General features: G+C 37.1%; 4 protein-coding genes across 4 annotated transcripts; all 4 read left to right on the top strand.

The window, feature by feature from the left end:
- The first annotated feature begins 717 nt into the window (after positions 1-717).
- Positions 718-8,488, top strand: LOC132177311 (trans-Golgi network-localized SYP41-interacting protein 1). The gene is made up of 9 exons (XM_059589577.1): positions 718-900; positions 989-1,149; positions 1,231-1,446; positions 1,560-4,871; positions 5,432-6,296; positions 6,396-7,045; positions 7,593-7,740; positions 7,823-7,904; positions 8,162-8,488. The coding sequence occupies exons 2-9, from the start codon at positions 1,036-1,038 to the stop codon at positions 8,262-8,264; spliced, it is 5,490 nt and encodes a 1,829-aa protein (XP_059445560.1). The 5' UTR covers positions 718-900; positions 989-1,035; the 3' UTR covers positions 8,265-8,488.
- A 1,001-nt stretch (positions 8,489-9,489) lies between these two features.
- LOC132178906 (uncharacterized) lies at positions 9,490-13,706 on the top strand. The gene is made up of 8 exons (XM_059591484.1): positions 9,490-9,781; positions 10,234-10,292; positions 10,391-10,645; positions 11,303-11,363; positions 12,534-12,658; positions 12,836-12,898; positions 13,009-13,133; positions 13,404-13,706. Exons 1-8 carry the CDS (start codon positions 9,694-9,696, stop codon positions 13,543-13,545), a joined length of 918 nt encoding a protein of 305 aa, XP_059447467.1. The 5' UTR covers positions 9,490-9,693; the 3' UTR covers positions 13,546-13,706.
- Positions 13,707-14,240: 534 nt separating this feature from the next.
- On the top strand, positions 14,241-21,523 carry LOC132177107 (regulator of G-protein signaling 1). Its single transcript, XM_059589327.1, has 11 exons — positions 14,241-14,562; positions 14,803-14,923; positions 15,058-15,121; positions 15,223-15,307; positions 16,721-16,794; positions 18,026-18,217; positions 19,053-19,141; positions 19,257-19,495; positions 19,812-19,936; positions 20,737-20,858; positions 20,948-21,523. The coding sequence occupies exons 1-11, from the start codon at positions 14,486-14,488 to the stop codon at positions 21,149-21,151; spliced, it is 1,392 nt and encodes a 463-aa protein (XP_059445310.1). The 5' UTR covers positions 14,241-14,485; the 3' UTR covers positions 21,152-21,523.
- A 132-nt stretch (positions 21,524-21,655) lies between these two features.
- On the top strand, positions 21,656-24,682 carry LOC132177106 (receptor-like protein EIX1). Its single transcript, XM_059589326.1, has 2 exons — positions 21,656-22,739; positions 22,867-24,682. Exons 1-2 carry the CDS (start codon positions 22,122-22,124, stop codon positions 24,616-24,618), a joined length of 2,370 nt encoding a protein of 789 aa, XP_059445309.1. The 5' UTR covers positions 21,656-22,121; the 3' UTR covers positions 24,619-24,682.
- The last annotated feature ends 2,017 nt before the right edge of the window (positions 24,683-26,699 follow it).

Below are 26,699 nucleotides of genomic sequence, written 5' to 3'. Positions count from 1 at the left end.
GCGAGAGACAGAGAGGATTTTTGGATCTGAGGTTGTGGATTTTTGGATCTGAAAGGGGGAGCGAGAGACTGAGAGATGTGAATTTTTTTTAAATTCAAACTTTTATTTATTTTTTAAAAAAATGCCACATAGGAGGGAAGTTTTATTTATTTTTTAAAAAAATGCCATGTAGGAGAGAAGTTGGTTTTAAGTTGAGTTTGTGTTGTGCCTTTAACATTTTCCATAAAGAAAGCAGTTTTTTCAGTTCAATAATAATTCAATTTTTGATATTCACGTGATATTTGAGTTGAAAAAACAGCTTTCCAAACTTTTTTTTCTTTTTTTTTTTGAGAGAAATTGAACAGATCTTATAAATAAAACAGTTTAAGTACGATGCTCTACAGAGATGATATCAGAGATACAAAAAGGGACTTCCTTAATAAGGCTGTGTTCTAGACTCAATGATGAAGCTTCCAAGCCATGGAACAAGCTTTCCAAACTAAATTAACAGATTGTTGAGCATTCAAATAAAATTCTAAACCTTTTTTTGGCTCGATCAGTTGACGTGGATTTATACTTTGAACATGACTCTTCACCAAAATGGAAAAAGAAAACAAGAAAGGAAAGGAAAATCTAAATTCGAAAACCATTAAACGACAGCGCAGCAACGCTGTGTTACATGCAAGAAGGTGCCGTTTTTCACCGTTGCCCACTTGGCTTGCAGTACGTTAGAGTTAGCTCTGGACAACAACGGTCGCGTCTCACATGCACCAACCAAAAGAAACAGTAACGCCTCCGCTCCCTCCAGTTCTTTAATTCCACGCCTCCAAAGTAGTCCGATTCGAATCGAAGCCAAATCGTGAACTCTCCGATCACCGTTGGTTCGACGGTGCAAAACGGCGCCGTTGTTCTCGTTCACAGGTCAAATACACCCCTATCTTTCATCATCGATTTCTAGGGTTTTATTTTCTAGATTCACAGCGCTGACATTGGATCCTTGATTTTTCAGATCTGATTTTGGTTGAGAAGGACGCAATTCGATTATGAGCGATTGAAATGGCTGAGAACCATAGCTCAGAGCAAGTACTGCAAGACTCTGGGACCGAGAACAACTCGGATCCTACTGAAGCATTGGATTCGGTGCACATCCATAAAGTCCAGGTTGACCAGGTAAACCTAGTTAGTCAGCGAAATTAGCAGCGAAGATTGAAGTTTTTCAATCTCATATGCTAGGTGGCGCACCATTTGCAGGAATCGGAATCCTCGCCGCCGATGGATGACCAGGTCGAGCACGATGTCGGAGACGCAGTGAAAGAGGACATGTTCGTTGACTGCCCAGACGAGTTGATCACGGCGAATGCTGATCATAGGGAAGCAATAGTGACTATGGGGATCGAAGAGAGTTCTGAGGAGCAGAACGGTGTGGACGAGAGTGGAGCTCAAGAGAGCATTGCAAAGGAATACAAGGTGAAAGCTTTGTCTAGTCTAGTAGTAATGGAAAAAGATTAATTCTTTTGAGAGAGAATCAAAATATGGGGTTTGGGTTTTTGGTATTTGATTGTTTTTCTTGTTGATTGCAGGAAGAAAGGGAGTCGTTTGCTAGAGAGGTTGCTGGGCTTCATCACCAGCTTAAATTGTTGCTGGGTGAGGATGATGGTTTGGTGGGTGATACTCCTTTGCTTGAAATGGTGAAGGACTGCTCACAGTTTGTTAGAACTGCCTCGGAAGAGCGGTTGCTGTATGAGGCGAAGATGAGAGAGCTTCATACTGAGATTGAAGGTCTCAATGCAAGGGTTAGTGAGCTTTCGATGTCAAATGATGTCGTAGCATCTTACTTGGGTTCGGTTCGGAATGAAAAAGATCAGGGCATCGAGGATGTAGTGAACAGGATGTTGGATGCTCTAGGCTTGGTAGGTTGTCAAGAAGAAGAATTGGATGGTTATGGCAGTGGGAAGATAATTCAGGTTGAGAAAAGCACCTTGTTGTTAATTGACAGAGTACGACAACTAGAAGATGAAAATAGGAAATTGGTGGAACAAATTGAGAAAGACAAAGAAATGGTTGAAAGAGTGAATGCGGAACTTGCGAACACGAAAATAGAACTTGAGCAGGAGAAGGTTAGGTGTGCTAATACCAGAGAGAAGTTAACTATGGCTGTGACAAAAGGGAAGGCATTGGTACAACATAGGGACTCGTTGAAGCAGTCTCTGGCTGAGAAAACAAGTGAGCTCGAGAAATGTTTAAGTGAATTGCAAGAGAAGTCAAGTGCATTGGAGGCTGCTGAACTAAGTAAGGAGGAGTTGGTCAGAAGTGAAAATTTGGTGGCGTATCTGCAGGAAACGCTATTGCAAAGGGATTCTATTCTCAAAATGGTTGACGAGATTTTGTCTCAAACCGGTGTACCTGAGGAACTTCAATCGATGGATATCATTGAGAGATTTAGATGGCTTGTGGATGAGAGAAATGTACTAAAGGGTGTTTCACTGGAATTTCAAAACTTGAAAGATGTCTTTTCCTCAATTGAACTACCAGAAACTGTTTCATCATCTGACTTGGAAGCTCGAGTGGATTGGCTTAAGGAATCATTTTACCGGGCCAAGGATGAAATAAATACTTTGCAGGATGAAATTGCTAAATCAAGGGAAGCTGCTCATAATGAGATTGACCGTTTAAGTGCTTCACTTTCGGCTGAATTACAGGAGAAGGATTATCTTCAAACGGAGTTGGCTGATGTGATGAGCAAATATGAAAAGATTGTTGAAAAAGAGCACGAAGTTTTGTTAGAGAAGAACAGCTTAAGTGCTTCACTTTCGGCAGAATTAGAGGAAAAGGATTCACTTCAAACAGAGTTGGCTGATTTGATGAGAAAATACGAAGAGATTGTTCAGAAAGAGCTACAAGTTTCATCGGAGAAGGATCAGATAGTGAATATGTTACTTGAGGTTTCTGGAACCGAATTGGGAAATGAAGAAGGGGTCTACCAGTCCTCTGACAATTCTGCGCTCATTCAAAGATGCTTGAAGAAGATAAAGGAACAGAGCAGTGCCTCTTCAGATTCTTCCCATGTTAACGAAGAGTTGTTTGAAAGAGTTCTAAGTCATTTATATGTAAGAGATCAAGAGTTGATGCTGTGTGACACATTGCTCGAAGAAGAGATGATGGTGAGGTCAGAGGTGGATAAGCTGTCGAATGAGTTAAAGTTGGTCTATGAAGAACTTGTAGCTTCAAAAGAGGAAAAGGGCTCTCTACAGAAAGATCTTGAAAGGTCAGAAGAGAAGTCTTCTCTCCTGAGGGAGAAGTTATCCATGGCAGTTAAGAAAGGCAAGGGACTAGTTCAAGATCGAGAGAACTTGAAAAACCTTCTGGAGGAAAAGAACTCAGAAATCGAGAAGTTGAAGCTTGAGTTACAACAGCAAGAATCCGCAGTTGCTGACTGCAGGGACCAGATCAATGGATTGTCTACTGATGTAGAGCGCATCCCAGTGTTGGAGGCTGATCTTGTTGCTATGAAAGATCAACGGGATCAACTTGAGCAATTCTTATTGGAGAGAAATAAATCGCTACAGAGAGTAGTTGAATCTATTGAGGGCATTGTTCTTCCTGTTGAATCAGTTTTTGAAGATCCAGTAGGAAAGGTGAACTGGCTTGCTGGGTACGTTAATGAATGCGTGGATGCTAAGACATGTGCAGAGCAAGAGTTGGGGAAGGTAAATGAGAATGCTAGTACTCTGGCTAGTAAGCTAGCAGAAGCCCAAGCAACTGTGAGATCGCTGGAAGATGCTTTGTCAGTTGCGGAGACTAATATTTCTCGACATGCTGAAGAAAAAAGGGAAATGGAAGTTGGTAAGACAAATGTTGAACAAGAGTTGACGAACTCAATAGAAGAAGCCCAAGCAACCGTGAGATCGCTGGAAGATGCTTTGTCAGTTGCAGAGACTAATATTTCTCAACTTGCTGAAGAAAAAAGGGGAATAGAAGTTGGTAAGACAAATGTTGAGCAAGAGTTAAAGAAAGAAATAGAAGAAGCCCAAGCAACTGTGAGAGCGTTGGAAGAGGCTTTGTCAGTTGCAGAGACTAATATTTCTCGACTTGCTGAAGAAAAAAAGGAAATAGAAATTGGTAAGACAAATGTTGAGCAAGAGTTACAGAAAGCAATAGAAGAAGCTTGTTCCCAGACTAGCAAGTTTGTTGAGGCTTGTGCAGCTAGGAAGTCGCTTGAAGAGGCGTTGTCACTAGCAGAAAATAATAATTCCATGCTCTTCAAAGAGAGAGAAGAGGCTCAAGCAAGTAGAGCTGATGCAGAGATGGAGCTAGAGAAAGTGAAAGAGGAAGTTGCTATTCAGACCAGTAAACTAACAGAAGCCTACAAAACTATAAAGTCACTTGAAGATTCACTGTCTCAGGTACAGACCAATATTGCTTTGCTGACTGAGCAAAATAATGGTGCACATGTGGGTAGAACCAATTTAGAGAATGAGCTAAAGAAGCTGCAAGAGGAAGCGGGGTCCCAGGCTGACAAGCTGGCAGATGCATATGCAACTATAAAATCACTGGAAGATGCACAGTTGATGGCAGACAATGATATTTCGGTACTTGAAAGTGCAAAGAAAAATGCTGAAGAGGAGGTCTTATCACTTAATTCCAAGTTAAGTGCAGCCCTGGAAGAGTTGGCTGGAACCAGTGGCAGCTTAGAGAGCAGATCAGTAGAGCTCGCTGGACACTATAATGATCTTCAACTAATTATGAAAGATGACACTCTGTTATCCAAAGTGAAAGAATGCTTTGAGAAGAAATTTGAGAGCCTGAAAAATATGGATTTCATTCTTAAAAAAATAAGGGACCGTTTCGTTGACATGGATTTAGAAGAGCTGCAAAGTCAACATGTCATGGAGGTAAAATATTACATATATATGGTTTTCAATATCTTGTTAAATGCACACTTCTCTTTTTATTGATAAGTTGTATATGCAGTGCACAGATGGGGTTTTGAATTCACGATCTTACCCTCCCTCCCATTCTTATGGGGAGGCTATTTTGGTGGCTCCCCATGTGTATGCATTTAGTTTTTGCTTTTTTGTACCTCGATTCTGTGATTAGTAATTGTTTTTAACTTGTTATCATTCTGAGTGCATCATTTTTTATACAGCAATCAGTCTGGTCTTTTGGAATTGTTATCATTGACAAATCATCTTCATATGTAATAATGATTCTAAATGAAAAAAGAATATGCCAATGTTTTGAAATATGCATGCACAAGAAGATCACTTGAGTGTTTTTGAGAACAGATAACAATTTCTTAGGTTTTGGCTCTTTGTTAGTTCTTGGGGATCTCTCGTGCTTGCTTGCTCGCTTTCTTTTTCTATGTAGAACACAAAAGAATTTAAATCTTCTTGGTTCCTCCTAGCTAATCTTTTCCAGCTTTTCTCTGATTACCTTGTTTTTCTTATTTCAGGATAATTCACATGTTTCGAAACCTTTCTCAGATAACATTGATAATATTGTTAATGTTGAAATCGATAACAACTGGGTAAGTGCTGCAAATGGTGATAATATATCTTCACATTTTAGAAAGACTGTGGAAGGGTTCCAGTCGAAAAACAAAATTCTTGCTGATAAGTTTGAAGGTTTCTCATCTTTAGTGGATGAGTTTATTGCAGTTTTGTTTAGAAAATTACAGGCAGTAGAGGATGGAGTAGTAGCTATAGTTGAGCACATTGAATCTTCGAAACAAAAAACAAAGAATCTAGAAATGTATAAACAGGAACAGGAGACTACTATAAGCATGTTAGAAGATGATGTTAAGACTTTATTGTCTCTTTGTACCAATGCTACGAGAGAACTGCAGTTTCAAGTGAAGAACAATCTATTGGAACTCAGCTATGTTCCTGAGCTTGAGAGATTGAATCATAGTTTAATCCTGGAAATGAGAGAAAGTGATGGAGATGCCCCAATAGTGATGCAGCAAGGGTTTGATGGCAGAAAACATCTTGAAGCTGCAAACAAGTTGTTATTGGCTGCTAGAAAAGCTCAAGCTCTGATTAAACAGTTTGAGAGCACAAGTAACATGGCAGCTGCTACAATTGAAGAATTGCAGAATAAATTGAAGGAAAGCAGAAAAGGTTTTGAAAAGGCTATGGAAGAAAGGGATCTAAACCAAAATATGGTTTCCAAGATGGAGGCTGATGTAGAAGCATTACAAAATTCATGCAGTGTGCTGGGGCTTAAACTAGAGGATTATCAAACCAAAGAGGACAAGTTAAAGGAAAGAGAGGCAGAAGTTTCCTCTTTGTACACTACTCTGTCAATGAAAGAACAAGGTAAACATCTATGATAGGATCTTGCTGCACAAATCTATTTTGGTTATTATTTTTTCTGTCGTTTTCTTCTGATTTGTTTGTTTATATTTGTTGTTTCAGAGGCAGAAGTCTCCCTCCTGTCAGCATCACAAGTGAAAACTCTCTTTGACAAAATTAAAGAGATTGAACTCCCTATAGCAGAGTCAGAAGTAGGAGATGTGGAGCCCCATAATTCAGCTCATGTAAAGAAGCTCTTTAACATCATTGATAGTGTTACTGAATTGTGGCAACAAGTAAATTTATTATCTCTTGACAAAGAAGAGCTAGAGTCGACCCTTACAACACAGATTCTTGAAATTGAGCATCTGAAGGGGGAGGCTGAAAAACACATTAGAGACAAAGAAGATTCAGAAAAAATGAAGAATGAACTGTCTGAGCTCACATTTGGTTTGGAGAACATTATAGGTATGTTCAGAGGTAGAGATTTAGTAGACCAAAAATTTGCTGGAGTGAAGGGACTTTTGTCGGTATTAGAAAAGCAGGTTATGGACATGCTTTTGGAATCTGAAAATTCAAAATCAAAAGCTCAGGAACTTGGCACAGAGTTGCTTGCAAGCCAAAAGGCTGTAGACGAATTGTCAATCAAAGTTAAATTACTGGAAGATTCAGTACAAGGTAGGAGTGCTCAACCGGAGATTGTTCAGGAAAGGAGCATCTTTGAAGCACCATCATTGCCTATGGGGTCAGAGATATCCGAAATTGAAGATGCGGTAAATATCTTATATTATTTCCCATTATTCTTCAATGCTCTCTCGTGAATTTCAAAATTCAGGTCAGATGTTAACAGCAAAAAGATTACACTCTTTAAAGTAACGAAACATCTAATTCCAGTCTGCCATATAAGAGCTAAAAATGAAGTATATGAAATCTAAAATACTGGAAAGTGACTCCACATCACAATGACATTCTTCACGCTATTTACCTATCTTTAGAACTTTTTTCAATAAAGAATCTAGGTATTTCAATATATATCTTGTCCTGTTTGACGATTTTAAAAATGAGCACATTTTGATTATCTAGTAATATTTCTTTTGACAATCAGACCCCAAAATTATTTTCCAGATCCATGAAAAAACATATAAATGAACAAAGATGTACTTAGGGCGGAGCAATGCTATATGATACCGATTATGTTGGTTTGCTTTTACCAGCATTGTTGCATGTATCATCTTATGCTTGTCCTTTTGGTGAATCAAAACTTTGCAAAATATAGAAAGATGCACGTATAAGTTATATTGCTTTTCAATGGTTATGCAGGGCTCAGTTGGACAGAATACAATATCTCCTGTCCACCCAGCTGCTCATGTGCGAACACTGAGAAAGGGTTCAACTGACCATCTGGCAATCAACATCGACTCAGAATCTGAACGTTTGATCAACAATGAGGGAACTGATGAGGACAAAGGTTTGCCTTCTTTATAATCCTCATCCAAATATAAGTTTAAAAAGCTCAGAAAGCTTATGTCTTTTTTCCCCCCCTTTTCCAGGTCATGTATTCAAGTCTCTGAACACATCAGGTCTCATTCCAATACAAGGAAAGTTGATGGCAGATCGAATTGATGGAATTTGGTAATGTGCCATATTGTCTGTTTAAGTTAGTGAGGAAATTGAAAGCCTCCTTCCATTCCGCGTGTTTATTTGTTTCCTTTATTAGATTCTCTCACTTATATCTCGGGAAACATAGCCTAGGAAGATAAACCCTAACAAGTGCTAAGCCTGAGATTCAAGTAGTAATCCTTTTGGTAGCAGTTGCAACCAATGCCTCCCATCACCTCTACTTCCATTAATTGTGTTGAAACCTGATTTCAATATATGCATGCATGCAGGGTATCTGGTGGCCGAGTTTTGATGAGCCGTCCCCGAGCAAGGCTGGGCCTTATAGCTTATTGCCTCCTCTTGCATATTTGGCTTTTGGGAACCATTTTGTAGCGAATTCTGTGATCTTCTCTACGCTGGACCACACCACAACATTTATCCTCTGCCTCCGCAAATTGTATCATAGGGTAGTCATTTTTTTTTCCCCATTCTTTGCAACTGTGGTTAACATGTTTATATGCATGGTTCCATCACCATAATGATTCTCTGCAATCATTTTTTAGGGTTCCAGGGAATCCAAGCCTTATAGCTTGAATAGAATGTGCCTACTTCAATTACTTCTTTTGTCCCGTTGGAATTTTGAGCTATGGTATGAAGTATAGTAGATGAACATGAAATCCATGTAGTAACATGTTTTGTCATGCATTTTGATTACATGTCAGTTTAATAGACTAGGTTTGAGAAAAAATTTGTAACCCAATTTAAAGAAAAATTATCCATTATTTACAACTTCATTGTTGATTGAATAAAAAATTATACTCGTGCATTATAGTTCCAACAAGCCCCGTATATGTATACATGTCTCTATACATGCCCAAGTATGTATTATTGTGGACTTAATTTGAACGTAAACATATCTTATAGTGTGCCAACTAACCAATCTTTCCTTTCTTATACTAACAACTGAATCCTCAGTTTCAATCCCCATCGGTTCATTCTAAATGCCGATCAAATTGTAATATCGGGATTAATTCTAGAATTTGTTTCAATGTTACTAGTAGTCTTTGCCAGAAGGAAGAGTATGGCGGAGGATTATCTCATTGCGCATTTGGCTGAGTAATGCTGAAAATTACTCTCATATTTCTTTAAAAATAATATGGCCCTTAAAATTACTATTAAAGTTGTGATTGATTATTATTGAATTTTTATCAAATGATAATTTTAAAAGCTATATCATTTTTAGAGGGACGTAAGAATGGCATAAGAAAAACTTATAGAATTACTCTATTTGGCCACTTGATTTTGAGGTCAAATGTTCATTTTAAAAAAATAATGGCAGTTTGAAAATATAAAAAAAAAAATCAACATATTTGTGTGATAGGCAAGAGAATACATTTTAAAAAATGCACAATCTTAAATGGTATTTTACTATTTTTTTTCAAACCCAAAAAAAAAAAAAAAAAAAAATCCATTTGTTCCTGCAAGCAGGCGAATTTCCAAAACCACCCTCCGAACAGCCCACGTGGCGAAAGCTCAAAACCTAGAGAGAATACTGATGAAATCGGTAAAATATACGGTAGTTTTTTTTTTTTGGTATGACAAATAAACGGTTGTTGAGTTTCCCGTTCATTAGCCATTTCTTGGGGTGCCTTTCTTTCCAGTTTCACATCCGAAAGAACACCAAAAGCAGCAATCTTTTCCCGACGGAAACGAAAAAGGTTGGGTTTTTTCTCTGATTTCCTCAGTTGCTTTGCTGAAGAAGTAGTTGGAGTATAACAGACATCCGCGTGCACCCGTTTGGAATTTGAAGCTGTTATCTAGTATGGGTCTGCTCACTACGAGCTGTTGGTGGACCAGAACAAACAGTGTCTCTACAACTCTCTTACCCTGCAGGAAGTCTACTTTCATGGGTCGGTTTTTCTCGAACTCCTTGATTATATCTCACTTTCTCTCTCGTTTTGTCTTCCTTAGTTTTTGTTCTTCACCCACTATTCACTAACATATATATCAAACAAGAAAGAAAAAATGATAGTTATGCTTAAGCATTTCAATTCACGCACTTGGGTTGGCGTTGGTTCTTCGTTGATTTTGGTCTATGCAATTAAGTTGGGCCATTCATGGCTTCTCATAAGGATTTTGAAAGTGTGTAAGTCAAATGTTGTTTTATTATTACTGTCTTTTTGTTGCTATACTTTAGGACTTAGAGTAAAAATGCAGCCTCGTGATTCAACTCCATCATAACATTCCATGCTAAAGTTACAATCTTGATGTCAAGCTGCCCCATCTCCGTTGATAATTAAATTGTTATTTGCTAAGGGCTCAACTCTTATATGATTGTTCAAATGTGATGACATGTGATCAGGCGGGGAGTTCATTTACATCTATGATGCGCAAAAGGTTTTACCTACTAAATTGTGCAGTGTGAGATTCTCTAATTTTTTTACTTGATCTCTAATTCTGAGGAAAATACTAATTTTTTTAGTTTACATTATCTAACGCTAATATATTTGTTTTTGCAGGGTTTAAGATTAAAGACAAGGGCTTTTGCAAGTCGGAAGTCAGTGAAGAAATTGAGAAGTGATGGACAACCACCTAAAAGTATAGTAGATAGTCCTCCCACAAAAGATAACTATGTTCAAGATGACAACATGGTTGACTCTTTTGAAAATTCAGCTGCACCGAATTCTGCCACAATACCTTCCAGGAGTACAGTGCTTCAGGCATGCACTGTCACTTCTGGACTGATAGCGGCATTGGGTATAATAATTCGACAGGTAGGCTTACTTTCATGCATAATACTTTTGTCGTTCTACTATATTTTTGTCTGTAGGAGTTATTTTTCCTGGGTTCTTAATGACCACCTAGTCATTCTTACATGCTTTCCCTCCATTCTAGTTCCTCATCATCTGTGAATTTAACTTGTATTCACTTCCTCCTCTATTGCCTGTAGATTTTCCACTTCTTTTTTTTTCCCCTTTATTTTGAATTAACTATTGAAAAGTAAAAAGAAAGCAAAAAAAAATTTGTCTGCCAAGTTTGGAAGTTGAAGCAAGATGACATTTTCAATTTTGTGATGATCTAAACATTCAACAGCTAGTTCCCCTTTTCTTCATCCTCGTGTGTGACAAAGAATCCATCCTTGTATCTGGTTATATTCTATTAGTAATGTACTATTTTATTGTTTGCTTGCAATCAGGGTCCATATGACTCTGTTTCTACTGACTATAACTATTTAAGTTCATCAGACACTGAACATCAGTGATAAAAATTGAATGAATTAAAGCTTTTTTACTTAGGCCTGAGTTCTTGGTTTTAGTCAGGACTCCTCATTTTGGAGGAAAAGAATACTCTCAATTTCAATATAAAAAAATTATGCTTAATATGGTCAATCATCTGTGTTTTAAATGTTGTTCCATAACTGCAACTTGCAGGTATCTCATGTTGCTTCAGTGGAAGGATTGCCGATCCTTGACTGCTCCACAGAAGTATCATGTATACATTTTGTTTCCACTTCTTATTGCAAGTTTGTCATTGAAAACTTTACTATGTTCTCCTTGTTGAGATGCTTGTTTCCTTTGCAGAATGCACACAGTCGATTTACTTTGACAAGACAAATTTAGAAAACTGAGCAAATAGGATATTGGTAGTCATCTAATATGAGTTGTCCTGAAACATTAGTAGCATTTGGGGATTGCTCATGTCAATGTTTAGAACAAGAAAAATGGTACAGGCCCTTCACAATGTAATACTTTTCCTTAGAGGTTTACCAAGGGAAAATTATTGAGTGATGGGAACAATTGTATCATTGTATGATGTGCCCTACTTAAGTGAGAAGGGCTAGAAGGCTGGAAAATAGCTCTTTGTCCATATTTCGACATCAGAGAAGGATCAGGAAGGCAGCTCCTTGCCTCAATTTAACATACTGATAGATTTATGCTCGTTTGCTTAACTGCTGGTTTTCACTGCATATGCATATGCCTATGCTTGACATCTGACTTCCTCATCTTTACCTGAAGTACTGCTACCTATGACAAGATCATCAGCCACCCCAAAGGACCTGGCCTATGCATAATAGGGTGGAGTGGAAGCAGCACTGGTTTAGGTTCTAATCTTGCTTAGCAAAACATGAATAAATAAGTTGAAAAATAATAATAAAAATAAAGACAGGGTTGAAATAGAAAAGTGATGAAGAAAGTCTATTGCTTACCAATAGCCATGTTAAGGTTAAATGCAGTGAAATTAAAGTTGCCCATGGACGCCGCATCTATTCGGACTCTCATTCTGCTTATACTCATTCAATCATCCTCTAATGGGACAATGGAATAGCTGATACCAAATGCAAACCAAGTCTTTTGCTTTATTTTTCTGGAGTTTGAAAGCACAACTATGTTTTTTCATGGATCTGGAAAATAATTTTGGGATCTGATTGTCAAAAGAAATATTACTAGATAATCAAAATGTGCTCATTTTTAAAATCGTCAAACAGGACAAGATATATATTGAAATAGAGATTACCTAGATTCTTTATTTAAAAAAGTTCTTATGATAGGAATCATCTTTCCAGTATTTTAGATTTCATATACTTCATTTTTCGCTTTTATGTAGCAGACTGGAATTAGATGTTTCATTACTTTAAAAGAGTAATCTTTTTGCTGTTTACAGTTGGTTTTGAGATGTGGCATCTTGAGTTGATTACAGGATTAGTTGTTCTGATATCGTCATGCCGATATCTTCTACTGAAGACGTGGCCTGATTTTTCCGAGTCTAGTGAAGCAGCTAACCAGCAGGTATCCCTACTGACTTTTCTGTGTCTCCAGAGAAAAAGAAACCACATCACATTGGTTGAGATGATTGCTCACGTCCAGTTTTTGCTGGCATTCCTTGCGGCTGATGGGCTGCAAGTTTGCATTGATCCTTAACTGACTTTGTTGAATTCCAACAACATCCTATTATTTCTAATGCAGGTCCTTGCTTCACTTCAGCTTTTAGATTACATAATCGTTGCATTTCTGCCTGGTATTAGCGAGGTAATAAGCAAAGAAAAACTATGTTCGATTAATTTGTTTGTGTGTGTTTGTTTGTTTTTCAATTATATAGTTCTATTAAGGTTGTACAGTTACATGCCTCGGTTGTCTAGGAACTGCTTTTTCGTGGCGCACTGCTACCACTTTTTGGATTCAATTTGAAGAGTGTCTTGCTGGTTGCTGCTGTTTTTGGTGTTCTACACTTGGGCAGTGGCCGAAAGTACTCCTTTGCAGTCTGGTACTCATCTTCTTGACTTGATGGAGATTTCATTTTCCTCATTGACTGTCTGGTTTGTTTTAAAGTGAAAGTAGAAATATCCTCTTCATTTGAACTTCCAGCCAAGAATTAAGAAAAAGAAAAAATTACACTCACATGGTGTAAAGGAAAATGTCTTAATAATAGAAAACCAAAAGAAACTCTGAGTGTTTCCTTAGATGTCTAATGATCAAACTGTTCAAGAATCTTTGGCTGGAACCAATCATGATTTTATTGTTTGACATGTTTCAGGGCATCTTTTGTTGGGCTTGTGTATGGTTATGCCACAATTGTGTCTTCTAGCATCATCGTTCCCATGGCTTCTCATGCAGTAAACAATCTGGTTGGAGGGATTTTGTGGCGATACACATCAAATTCCTCTGAGAAGTTATGAAAGAAATAGCGTCTGCTTGATTTTCAGGCTTTCAGCAAACTGTATATATGAAATTTGATTTGTTCTACAAAACTGGTCGGTGGTGCTTCCCTGCCTAGTGTTGACATAGCCAACTTAGCCTACTATTGCCTTCGATTGAAAAAAGAAAAAGAAAAGTAAAGAATCCCAATTATGATTCACAAATGTCTTTCATAACCAACTAGCCCAATATGACAAAAAAAAAAAAAAAAATCCCAACCAAATTTTTGAGAAGTAAAGTTATATACCACACCAATATTTCACTATTATCCCAATATGCTGATACGACACTACTAATTTACTCTTGAGCCATTCTCAAAATTACACTATTAATTTACTCTTGAGTCATTCTTAAAATTTAAAGGTGGATTATTAGTGCCATGGTGGCATAGTGAGATAACAGTACAATATTAGTGATTGCTATTAAACCAACTTTCGTACGGTTGGTATGACGTGCCAACTCTTGAATTCCTTTTTACAAACTCTTGTTGATTGAAATACTAATTTTTACAATTATATAATACTTTACGTTTAGAATATTGAAGTGATCATTCCTTATGAATAAAGAATGGGTATTATCAAAAGTACAATGCCAATTCTTTCTCCAAATGCGTGCCACGTGTTCATGATTATACTCATGCAATGGCACGTGCATATTATGGAAACTAGTCATAAAATTCCAGCGTCCGATGGGACATGATATCATTGATTAATAAATAAAAGCCACGCCTACACTTTGAAGTCTGAAGCCAAGATTTCATTCAAACATCACGTGGAAATTGGGTTTTCCATAAGCATAGATGTCATTAGTATTGACTATTGACAATTGAGTCTTGGATGGGTTAGATCTTTTAGATGGGTCTAATGCTACAATTACTGGATTCTAATTCGGAGGCCGAAGATCTTCTTTTATGCGAGGAAAATGGCGAGCTGTGCAGTGAAAGGAGGCTGTGTCACCGACTACATAGCCATCGCCATATCCATCCTCTCTATGATCTTGTACGTTTCCTTCATCTTTCAAGTGTTTATCTTTTGATACAACTTTGTAATCAAGTCGTTGGATGTGGAATTTTGTTACTGTTTTGTTTGTGCGGTGTATGTTTGATGAAATGTCTCAGTGAGTTCCAGTGTAAGTAAAAGATCGGAAATTTTCTGGGTGTATCCTCCCTGAAGCGACCTTGTTTTTTTCTTTCTTTTTTTTTGGATCCATAAGCTGTGTTATTGTCTCGTTCTTTTCAGGCTCCTCTCACGATTAATTTTGCCGTTTCTGGTTCATGAGGTTCCTCGTACTAAAAACAGTGGCTTTTGGATTCCAGTGATTCAAGTTTTTGCCAGCTTCAACCTTGTGTTGTCCATTGTGGTAGATTATCGATGTATAATTGTTTTGTTTTGTTACCCTTACGATGTTTTTGACGACTTTGTCCACCAAAAGTTGCTGTAATGGACTTTTTAGTTTATAATTTTTACCTTACTGTTAACCCACGGTTCATGCAGGTGTCCTACGGTTTCCTAAGATTCGAGAAGAGGCATTGGTGGCAGTCTTGCTATGTTTGGGCAGGTTTTTCACTTCTGTTACTAGTTACAACCTTTTAAGTCTGTATTTTTTCTGCAAATGCTTATTTCCTAGGAGCATTGATTTTGAGTATCTTTTGGTTTCAGTCTGGATAGAAGGCCCATTTGGATTCGGTTTGCTGCTAAGCTGTCGCACTACGCAGGCATTTCAACTATACTACATATTCGTCAAGTTCAGTAAAGTTTTTACCTAATTGAAATTAATACTCCACTGCAATTGTGAACCTTGACGTTGGGTCGTAACTTGGTTGTTCTATGTTAACTTGTTAAGGGTCTAACCACATATCCAAAATCTCTTGGACCGTTGGATATTGATTTGGTTAAACCCTTAACCCTTAAGATTGTAACATTCCACCATATTTCTGAATCTGACGTCTAGGGTGGCTCACTTAATCGACACTAACCTGACAGTAGCCATTTCTCTTTCTCCGGCTTCACTCACCTATCAATATTCAATGACTTAAAACTATGCCTATCAATAATAGCAAGACATTCTAATCCAGTCTATAGGTTGCCTTTTTTGTGACTCTAACTCGTGACGTGATGCCTACTCTTATACCAATGGTAAGGCATGACCATTGATCTAAAAGCCCTAGGACTATTGGATATTGATTTAGTTAAACCCTTAACCCTTAGGATTGGAACATTACACCACACTTCCGAATTTGGCATCCATGGGAGCCGTTTCTATCAGTATCGACCCAATGGTAGCTCTTTCTATTTTGCAAGCTCCACTCGCTTATTAGTATTCAATAACTTAACAATTAACACTATGCTTATACATGATACCCAGACAATTTTATCCAGCTTATAGGCTGCCCCCTACGTGACTCAAACTCATGATGTGATGTCTGCTTTGATACCAATTGTTAAGGGCCCACCCATTGATCCAAAAGCCCTAGGACTGTTGGATATTGATTTGGTTAAACCCTTAATCCTTAGAATCTAATATTCCACCACACTTCCAAATTTGATGTCCATGGCGGTCCACTTTATTGGCACTGGCCCGATGGTAGCATTTTCTCATTTGGCAGCTCCACTCACCTATCAATATTCATTGACTTAATATTATGTTCATATATAATACCAAGACATTTTAATCTAGCCTATAAGCTACCTCCTCTAGGACTCGAATCCATGATGTGGTGCCTACTCTGATATTAATTGTTAAGTGGCCCAAACCTCTTATTCCAAATCCCTAGGACCATTGGATGCTAATTTAGTTAAACTCTAAACCGTGAGGATCGGAACATACTAACTGCAGATTGACCCTCCCCACATTACACCATCCCATCCTACTACATCTAAGCCAAGGTCCTTGGGACCATTTGGATATGCTTGGTTATTGTTCTGTGACAATTGAAACAATAAACAGATCGATGAACGTATGGGGCCTTGATTTTTCTTTCTATTTTTGTTCATGATGTGACTATTTTACAGACATAGCACATGTTTAACCCAAGAATTTGTTCCTGTCTTGCCTCAAACCATTTGTGCCTACTGCACCACTTCACTAGAGCTGTTATAATTGGGCTATTTGTGACTATTTTATCAGAAAATGCTCTACTTACTACTGATATTTCAGGAGGCGTTTACCACCGATCAGATCTTATATATTTCTTCCACTAATTCTATTGCCATGGATTGCTGGGGCTGCAGGTAAGAGTCTCTAAATTGAACGAATTTACTTATTTGGATATTTATCTTGTCAAATTGGACTTCCTACAATGAAATTAAGATGCATATGGAGCAATAATTCAAAAAAATATGGACCATTAATATTTTTAATGAATTTAGCAGTAATATTTTTGAATGAAGCAACCAGTTTTCTTGAACAGGGCCTCTTTTTATATTTAAAATTTTATTTAATATTTAATATATGCAAAGCCTATTTCATGCAGATTCTTATTTCCTTGAAAGTATCTTTGCTGTGTTCGGTCCCCGATTGTACCCTTTTTTTTTCCTTCCAGGTTTTTTCTTCATGGTACTCTGTGTTTGAATGAGTGCACTACAGTTCGTATTGCCTTCTTTCCCAGTTTATAGTTTATATCCCATTTAGGAAGAGAATATTTGTAGCAGCAGACATTAACAACTCAATTTTCATTTCTTATACATTTATCATATTTATGCTTTCAACAGCCAAAGTACAGATATGCAGTTCTCAGACTTATTGTTTGCTGGATTACTAGGGTGTAATTTATATACAGGAATACTTTATGGGGCAGAGGAGCTTCAAACTCGATTTTTTTTAAAATGGTTTTCTTTTGCTTTCTCATAAATTTAAATAACCATGGGAAGGGGTCTTATGTCAAAAACATGATAAAATGATTAAAATTATCTATTATGGCATTAGTGTGGCAGGGGAAGAGAATTCCCAAGAACAAAGACACATATCATCTGTGGAAGTTCTTGATGAGCGAGGCATGCATACCAAATTTCATAAAAAAATATTCTCAAATAACAATGTCAAGCCCCATTTCTCCAGTTATCATATGCTACTACTTAAATTGGTACAGTGCTTCGGGTTGAACAGTCTTAGAAATGACTCCAGTAAGTTTGACAATCTTGGGAAGGGCACTTTGTCTATCATGGAATTGTATTAAACTGTACATTATCAATGTATAATCTTGGTCGAACATTACAGTAATTTGATTTTCTCCAATCTGAGACTGTTATTTCAGTTCATTATATTCATGCAAGTGATTTTAAATTTTCTCCGGTCTGTTGACTTGAGTGGTCTAGCCAACCGAAGTGTTGTTTGTACATGCCATTAGTCACCAGCCTGGAGCTCTTTTGAACTGGCTATTGTTTGCATGGTTTTTCACTCCTTCATTTGCTCTTTCTCCTCTACATTTTGCAGCTTCTAACAGATTACTGGCATTTTCTGTAGTTATCCATATGAAGAAGCCTCTAAATTATCGGTGTCATATGGGGACATACTGGATAATTCCAGTTTCTTCTCTCCATGCGTTGTATGTTGCTGCTTTAGTTGGATTCACTGGGGCTATTCGGCATGTAGAGTTCAGGTTTGATGAACTGAAAGACCTGTGGCAGGGAATACTTGTCTCAGCCTCTTCCGTTGGTACACTTTCCTCTAGGTTCTACAAGGCCTTGTAATTTTCCTTGTCTTGCTCTATGTATATTGGCTATGATATATCCTATAGTCCCTGATGGATATTCTTATTTCGTAATTAGTAATAACTATATAATTTTATGACTTTTTCGGTTTTCTAGGTATTGAAAACATATTCCCTTAGAGTGGTATTCCCCGCTTATTGCAAAAAGTTTTACACGTTGTCGTATTCCGACAGCTCTGTTGGTGATTGGTGAACTTAGGTTTTTGATATAATTATTACAAAATTCTGGTTTTTTCTTTTTTGAGGGAAGTGTATAGGAATATCTGCAAAAGTCAAAAGGAGCTGACAATAGATGTTGGTACACTAATTGCTTGACCATCTATACGTGAATGAAACCACTTGAAGATGTCCTATTAGGAATCAGTAATTATGTATTGACATGATATCTTGTAGCCTCAGTCATCTTGCCACGTTTCCATTTACATATGCAAAAACAACCTAGGGGAAGAAAGGAAGAAAGGGCGGGTGGAAGGGGGGGAAGGGAGGAAGGCGCCATTGGCAGTGATTTTATCACTGCTTATGTGACTGTTAGGCAGGTTAGTGGACATCCCCATGTATAACACCATGGAAGAAACAACGGTGATCTGAAACTTCCCTTGATAAAGTTATAACAGACTAAAAATAGGTTAATGTTTGTTGTATCCCGTTCTTTGCGTGTCTCTTATATACATCCCATGTACCTTCCTCATTGTGCAATGAAACTTCTAGAAAGATGATCGAGTCAAAATATGTCACCTTTGTCCCGGCCTTAATGTGCTTCTTTTTTTTTTTCACTTCCAGGATTATGGGTTGTTTCTTACATTTTGAATCAAATTCATGATGAGATCTCATGGCTTCAGATTTCCTCCAGATTTCTTCAATTGATTATGGTATGCAGTATTGTTGATTTGTGCCTGTTCATCCATCATTAGTTGATTGAGGCTTAAGTAATTATTGTCTTCAGCTCATGTGTATTTGCTAACATTTCTTAGGCATATTCTACAGGCAAGTATTCTAGTACTGGCTATTTTCTCTATATCCAGTTCACAACCTCTACTCTCGCAAATCAGCTTAAGGAAAAGGGAACCCCAAGAATTTGAGACAATGGGCCAGGCTCTGGGTATACCTGATAGCGGACTACTGTTGCAGAGGGAATCAGCTCAAGTCATTGATCCTAACGAACCATTGGATAAGCTTCTTCTGGACAAAAGATTTCGGCAGTCCTTCATGGAATTTGCAGACAGGTGTTGTATTTCTGCCAAACTCCAGTATTTGGGTATGCATTTATGAGGAAAACATTCTTAGTGTTTTTTTTTTTTTTTCATGAAAGAAAATCCCTAGGCGGAAAGATAAGCATTTTTCTTAAGCTAAATGCAGAGTGAAACTTGCCATTTTTAAGTAATTCCATGGAGATAAACGGATCCTTAGAACCCACAAGATATCTCCAGGTCTTTTTTTGTGTTTTTGTTTTTTTGTAATGTTTTGTTTGTTTGTTTGTTTTTTTTTTTTTTTTCTGTTGAAAGAATTGGTATAAACCTTTTGTTTTCTTTTTAATTGCAGTTGTTTGGCTGGGGAGAGTGTGCATTTCTATGATGAGGTGCATGAGCTTGGCAAAATATCTGTAGATGACCCTGTAAGAAGGATCTACATGGCACGGCATATTATTGACAAGTACATAGTTTCAGGTTTGTGATTTTTATTTAATGGAAATTGTAGTCAAAGCCATTCCTTTATCTTGTACATGCATCGCTCCAACTTTAAGTCTCATACTAATATGAACTAACTTTATCTTTATTAACATTTGAATACCACTACTCATATGGCCTCTTTGGGTTGCACAGGCCTCAATTATAGAGACTTCAATAGTTAGTTGAAGCATATATTGGGAGTGACTTTATAAAGAGCGATCTTCATCTGGTTGTTTTGGCAAGAGAGGGATGTTCATAAATCCGTAGGATTCTAACTAGTTGTTTTCATCTTTTTCCTAGTTTGGCATGATAAGTAAAAAAAGAAAAAAAAATGAAGCTACTTTGGGCTCACCCTTTAAGGGGCTTATTTGAATACCTACTAGGCTCGAGATAAAAGAGCTGATTTCAAACAACCTACCACTCAACTCAACTGAAATTTTTACCGTTAAGCTCCTTGAGTTTGATCGATAAACAGCTTGTTTGAGCTTGCTACTAAGATTAAAAAAAAAATATCAAGCTCAAGCAGCTTATTAATAGGCTTATTTGTAGTCCTACTCATGGGTGTCCAGTCTTTGTAGTACTTGCTTTATTTCGTAATTCACAATCTTGCCTATTAAAGGACAGATCAGCTTTATGGTACCATGTGGTCTAGTATTAATTTGCACTCTGAAGTATTTTGTAGTCGCTGCAAGATCAAAATTTTGTTGGTTCTTTCTGGCTAGGCAATTCATATCCCGTTTACCTTCCAAGCTTATGGGTCAAACCTTTATCTGAAATGTTTTGCTCAATTTATACAGGTGCAGCAATGGAGGTGAACATTTCTCACCGAAGCCGACAAGAAATCTTGACTACTGCCGATCTGGCACACCCTGATCTCTTTAATAATGCATTGAATGAGCTGTTGCAGTTGATGAAAATGGTAGGTTATTTCCTGGGTTTATGCAATTTTACTGGTTTCATTTGGATTAGTATCACGTCTGAGCATGTTTTTCTTTTTCCCCACTGAAGAACCTGGCAAAAGATTACTGGTCATCCATGTTCTTCATGAAGTTCAAAGAAGAAGCCAGTATGAGATCCCATGAGCTGGAACCGGTGACGGGTTGGAACTTCTCTCCTAGGTTGAGTGCTGTGCACGGTGCTGACGATCCCTTTCACCAAGAAAACCTTTTTAAGGGTTCAGGCATTGATAGTCATGATTCAGACATGCAATGAACCGAGAGTTTTGAACTTTGTCTTATCACTTGAGTAGGTTTCTTATAATCGGGAATAATTTTATCTTTTACCTGCGACAGAGTGGCTTGGAAAGCCAATAAGAAGAAAATGAAAAAGAAAGGATGAGGGAAAGAAGAAAGGGTAGCAAGTGTAGTAACATGTTGTATGTATTATACCTGTACAGACACTGATTTTGTATTATCAGAGAATAATACTTACTGAAGTATAGTGTTTGGTTTGCCCACCGTAGCTATTGGGGATATCCATATTATTCTTGTGAAATTTTGAACTCTCAACCTCGGTAAATTATTATGTGGTTTGTAGTCCCGAATTCTGGGCTAGTTAAAGTGGTATAAAATCATTCATTCCACATGTTAGGATTTTTTTTAACTTTGTTGAGCTAATTTCTGGTATACATATTTGACCACCCAATTGAAATTCATCACATGATGACAGGATTTCTTGTTTATGCTATTTTTCGTGTTTGCGAGGTGTAAGATTTAGGCATGAATGGAGACAAAGTAAGGACCAAGGATGCTGACTGAGATTACAAAATTTAGTCCTTCCTTCACGTTGGTATGAGATTTAGGCATCGATGGAGACAAAGCAAGTACCAAGGAGGCTGAGAGGCTGACTGGCTACTGCGGTCATTGTCGTCCATCGACGACGACGAATTGTTTATTATTATTATGGTCCCATTAGATGAGCTAATTTTTCGTGTTTGACGAGGTACAAGTGAAGCAAAAACATTGACTACTTCAACAGAGGCGGCTAGCACCAAGATATTATTGGTGAAGCATGTAACGCGAAAGTCTTGTTGTCTTCCTATTTAACATCGAGACCTTGACTTGAAGACCCGTCTTTGTCTGTCATTTTAAGAGGAATCTTCGATTCAATTTCTTTAAGGGGTCTCATATATTGCCATATAGGAGGTGTGTTCTCACCCAACATTTCCTTTCTTTATTGTGATATGGAAAAGGTTATGGATAGGAAGAGTTTTGTGATGGTCCTTGTGCATTGGTATCTTTCCTTAGCTACTATCATATGCATGTTTACATATGGTTATGGAAATCCAAATGCCCTTTGCAGAAAAAGAGAAAGAGAAGCCCTCCTCACCTTCAAACAAGGTATCACAGATCCTTCCAATCAACTCTCATCTTGGATTGGCGAAGAGTGCTGTATGTGGAAAGGAATTGGTTGTGACAACACAACTGGGCATGTCATCCAGCTAAACCTTACAAAACCAGATGAGCCTTCATACAAATTGGGTGGGGTGATAAGTGATTCTTTGTTGGAATTGGAAAATCTTCAATATTTGGACCTAAGTTCAAATAGTTTTGAAGATAGTCATTTTCCAAGCTTCTTTGGATACTTCAGAAATCTAAGATTTCTAAACCTATCAGATGTGGGTTTCAGGAGTAGTACTGCAAATCCTTATCAACTAGGAAATCTCTCAAACTTACATTATCTTGACATTCGAGGTCTCTTCCTAAATATTGACAACCTTGAATGGTTATCTCATCTTTCCTTGCTAGAATTCCTAGACATGAGTGAGATCGATCTTAGTAAAACATCTGCATCCCTACAGGTGATGAACATTCTCCAGTACTATCTATCGAAGTTATGCTTGCCTTTTTGTCTGCTTGATCTTTCATTGAACATATATCCTAATTAATTTGTTTATTCAACATTTGACTGGTTTCATTTGTATTCAGGTTCCAATTCAAGGTGCTTTCCAGAACATGTCTGCTCTGAGACATCTATATCTCCGTGGTACCAATTTCTCTTACACAATACCTAACTGGTTATACAATATGACTACTCTTGAAAGACTTGATCTTTCAAATAACCACATTCAAGGTGTACTTCCTAGTGCCTTTGGACGCCTTTCCCAATTGATATATCTTGACCTGTCAAACAATAGCCTTGAAGGAAAATTACCAAGATTCTGGGGAAATCTTTGTAATCTGCAACATTTAGATTTGTCTTACAACAAGCTTAGTGGAGGTGTATATGAACTTTTAGGGAATTCATCTGCATGCAGCGCCACAAGTTTAGAGTTTTTAAATTTGGCTACAAATAAACTTTCGGGTGTAGTCCCTCCTTGGTTTTGGAACCACTCTTCCCAAATGAGTGTGCTAGATCTTTCTGACAATAACTTTCATGGGAGTATTACAAGTTTATCTTGTGGATTTGAAGTTTATCTTGGTTCAAACAACTTTTCTGGCCCTCTCCCCAACATCTCTTCTACCATTCAGTATTTAGATCTTTCAAATAACTTATTCAGTGGATTTTCTACTGCCTTTTGTGAAGATGTTGTTGTGCACAGTTTGAGTTTTCTTGATCTGTCAAGAAATCTTTTATCCGGAGAAATTCCTGACTGTTGGGTGTTCAACTATATTCTTTTAGAAGAGCTATACTTGGGGAACAATAACCTGACAGGAAATATACCAAGCTCCATGGGTTCTATACCATCACTTTTGTCGTTATCCTTGCATAAAAACAATCTGGAAGGGAATTTACCGTTATCCATGGAGAATCAGACGGCAATAGAGCTTTTAGATCTCAGTGAAAATCATTTTTCTGGCATCTTACCCCTTTGGTTTGGAAAAAGTTTGTTCACTCTTATGGTTCTTGTGCTTCGCTCAAACAACTTTAGTGGAAGTCTTCCTCAAGAGCTCTGTCGCCAAACTCAACTTCAGATCTTGGACGTTTCATCTAACAACTTCTCAGGATCCATTCCACGATGCTTCGGAAATTTTACAGCCATGGTGAGACCAGCATACGGTAACAGGATCTTTGATTTTATCCCACCAAATGGAGGATTCTCACAATCAACATTCTTAGTGAGGAACGGAATGGAGTATGAATATAAAAATATTCTTGCCCTCGTCACAAGTATGGACCTTTCAAGCAACAATTTAATTGGAGAGATCCCTGAGGAACTCACCAATCTCTACGGCCTACTATTGTTAAATTTGTCTCACAATCAACTCCATGGAAGAATTCCAGAGAAGATCAATGCCATGAAATTGTTGGAGTCTCTTGATGTCTCAATGAATCAACTCATAGGTGTAATACCTCAAGGCATGGCGAGTTTAACATTTTTAAGTCATTTGAACTTATCATACAACAACTTTTCTGGTAGAATTCCCTCCAGCACTCAGCTTCAAAGCTTTACTCATCTGAGTTTCATTGGGAACCATGATCTTTGTGGACCTCCACTTACGCCCAGCTGCATTGGAGATGACACACCTCTAGAACCAACGACACCAAATTTTGATGACAAAGGCGGCGAGCACAATGGTGGCTGGATTGACATGAAGTGGTTTTACATTAGCATGCCATTGGGATTTGTAGTGGGGTTTTGGGGCGTATTTGCTCCATTGGCTTTGAATAAGGCTTGGAGATCTGTTTACTTTAAGTTTTTTGATGACATGAAGAATAAACTCTTTAGTGGTGTTTGAAACACCAAGTATAAACTCTTTGCTAGTATTTGAATTTGTAAAAGAAAAACTGCGAGAACATGCGTTTGCATATCGTACAAAAAAGATAGTTAATTGTTTTTTTTTTCTTTCAATAAAGCATTTAGTGTTATCATCATTAGTAACCACTCTGCCCCCTCACCTAGAATGAGACTCTTTCCTGACTTTCCGGCCATTAACAAAGCCTCCTCCTCCAAATGGAGCTTTAATTTGGCATCATCGTATCAGACATACACCAGAAATTGATGCTCTTCTTGAACTGAACTACTTAAAAATGTGCAAATTTTAAAGCACATCTTAGTAGATAAATGAGTCTTTTCTCATCATATGTTAATTAATAATTTGAAAGCATTTATGTAAACTTTTTTTCCGATTACTTCCATCTGCATCAACAGTACTTGAAAAAACCCACATCTCATTTGCTCCATTTTCCTATGTAATTCCCCCTCACCCGTAAAAAAAAGAAAAAATAATTTACTGGTCGAGAAAGCACACCAATCTCAACTAAAACATTAATGCTATAAAATAGTTTGGTGAAAAATCAATCAATCAATCAACAACCAGGCTCTGCTACGAAGTAAATGATCTAACGTACTGTGAAAAGTGAAAACAAAACAATCTTTTACGGTTACCTCGATCGGATGTTTGGCTACATGAAGTCGATTTTCCCTTCATTTTTGTAGGCCTTGTCTCTTTTTTTTTTTTTGACATATTTTTGTAGGCCTTGTCGAGGAAAAGAAAAGGGAAAACTATATAATAGATTTAACCAAACGTGCATTAGATTAGGGAAAAAAAAAAAAAAAAATTTAAAAAGGAAAACTATTTTATGGGTAGATTACACTTAATTTCGAACGAGTTTATTGGTCTGCAATAATTGTATCCTACTTTTTCTGAGTATGATTATTTAGTAGGGTACGACAGTCAGGTGACCTTTTCATGTCTTTATTATGACTTATGAAAAATAGAGAAATAATGCCCAGCCAAAGAAAAAAGATAAAAGAGAAATATATAAATAGTTAATTGACCATAATTTAATTTATAGAAGCTTTAAATAATTATTTCAGAAAATGTATATATCTTTCTTCTTCTTTTTTTTCCCTCTCTAGCTAGTTTAGGTATGACTATATACAGAGACGGAGGGAGGGGGGGACCGGGGTGGGCCATGGTCCCCCCCAAAATAAGGAAAAAAAATATTATAAGTAAAAAAAATAAAAAAAGTAAAGTTAAAATTTTAATTTTAATCATTCGGCCCCCCTCAAAAAAAAAAAAATGGCCCTATTTTTAATTTTGTTAGTCCATATCCACTAAGTTTTTTTTATTTTTGGCCCTTACTTTCAAATGTCCACTTTTTTTTGTGCTTACGGTAGTCTTTAGTTCATAAAAAACAACCAAAATAATTTTTTTTAATAAAAAAATTCTAAAGAACCGAAAAAAAAATTTGGCTGGCCCCCTCCCATAAAATTTTTCGGCCCCGTCCCTGACTATATATAACTAAGGATGAGTTTGAGATTACAATTTCGTAAGAATAATCTGCATTTTTAAAAGATATCACAAAACGTAAGGTATTTGGTATTGCGATTTAAAAAATACTTAAAATTTAAATTAGGAAAAAAAATTTATGATTTCAATAAGCAGGGTAGGAAATGCTTATTTAAAAATGTGTAAATTTAAACCAAAATTATAAATTTGCATAACAAATATTTAATAAAAAATACTTTTAACATGTTTTATCAAACGCCTTTACGATTTTAAAAACGCTATTTTTAAAATTTTACTGATGAAAACCGCAATTCCAAATAATCTTAAGAATCTTTTGATTTTCATTAGTATCATATAGACTTGCGACTAGCTAAGATGATTTTGAAAATTGAACCCTACTTTTGTAGCTCTAGATATGATGGGACATCAAGGGTTTTTATTGGTTGCAAATCATAAAATAAAAGAAAAATAGGAGTAAATTAATTGACCGTTTCATTTAACTGATCACTTGGAGAGCATCAAGCTCCAAATAATGTTGGCATAAAGCAATTTTGTTTTCTCTAATTAAATTACCCCATACGACA

The sequence above is a fragment of the Corylus avellana genome, chromosome ca4 (genome assembly GCF_901000735.1).
Source record: "Corylus avellana chromosome ca4, CavTom2PMs-1.0".
NCBI classification, from domain to species: domain Eukaryota; kingdom Viridiplantae; phylum Streptophyta; class Magnoliopsida; order Fagales; family Betulaceae; genus Corylus; species Corylus avellana.
The sequence above is the reverse complement of the archived record's forward strand: the minus strand, read 5'-3'. Positions and strand labels throughout refer to the sequence as shown.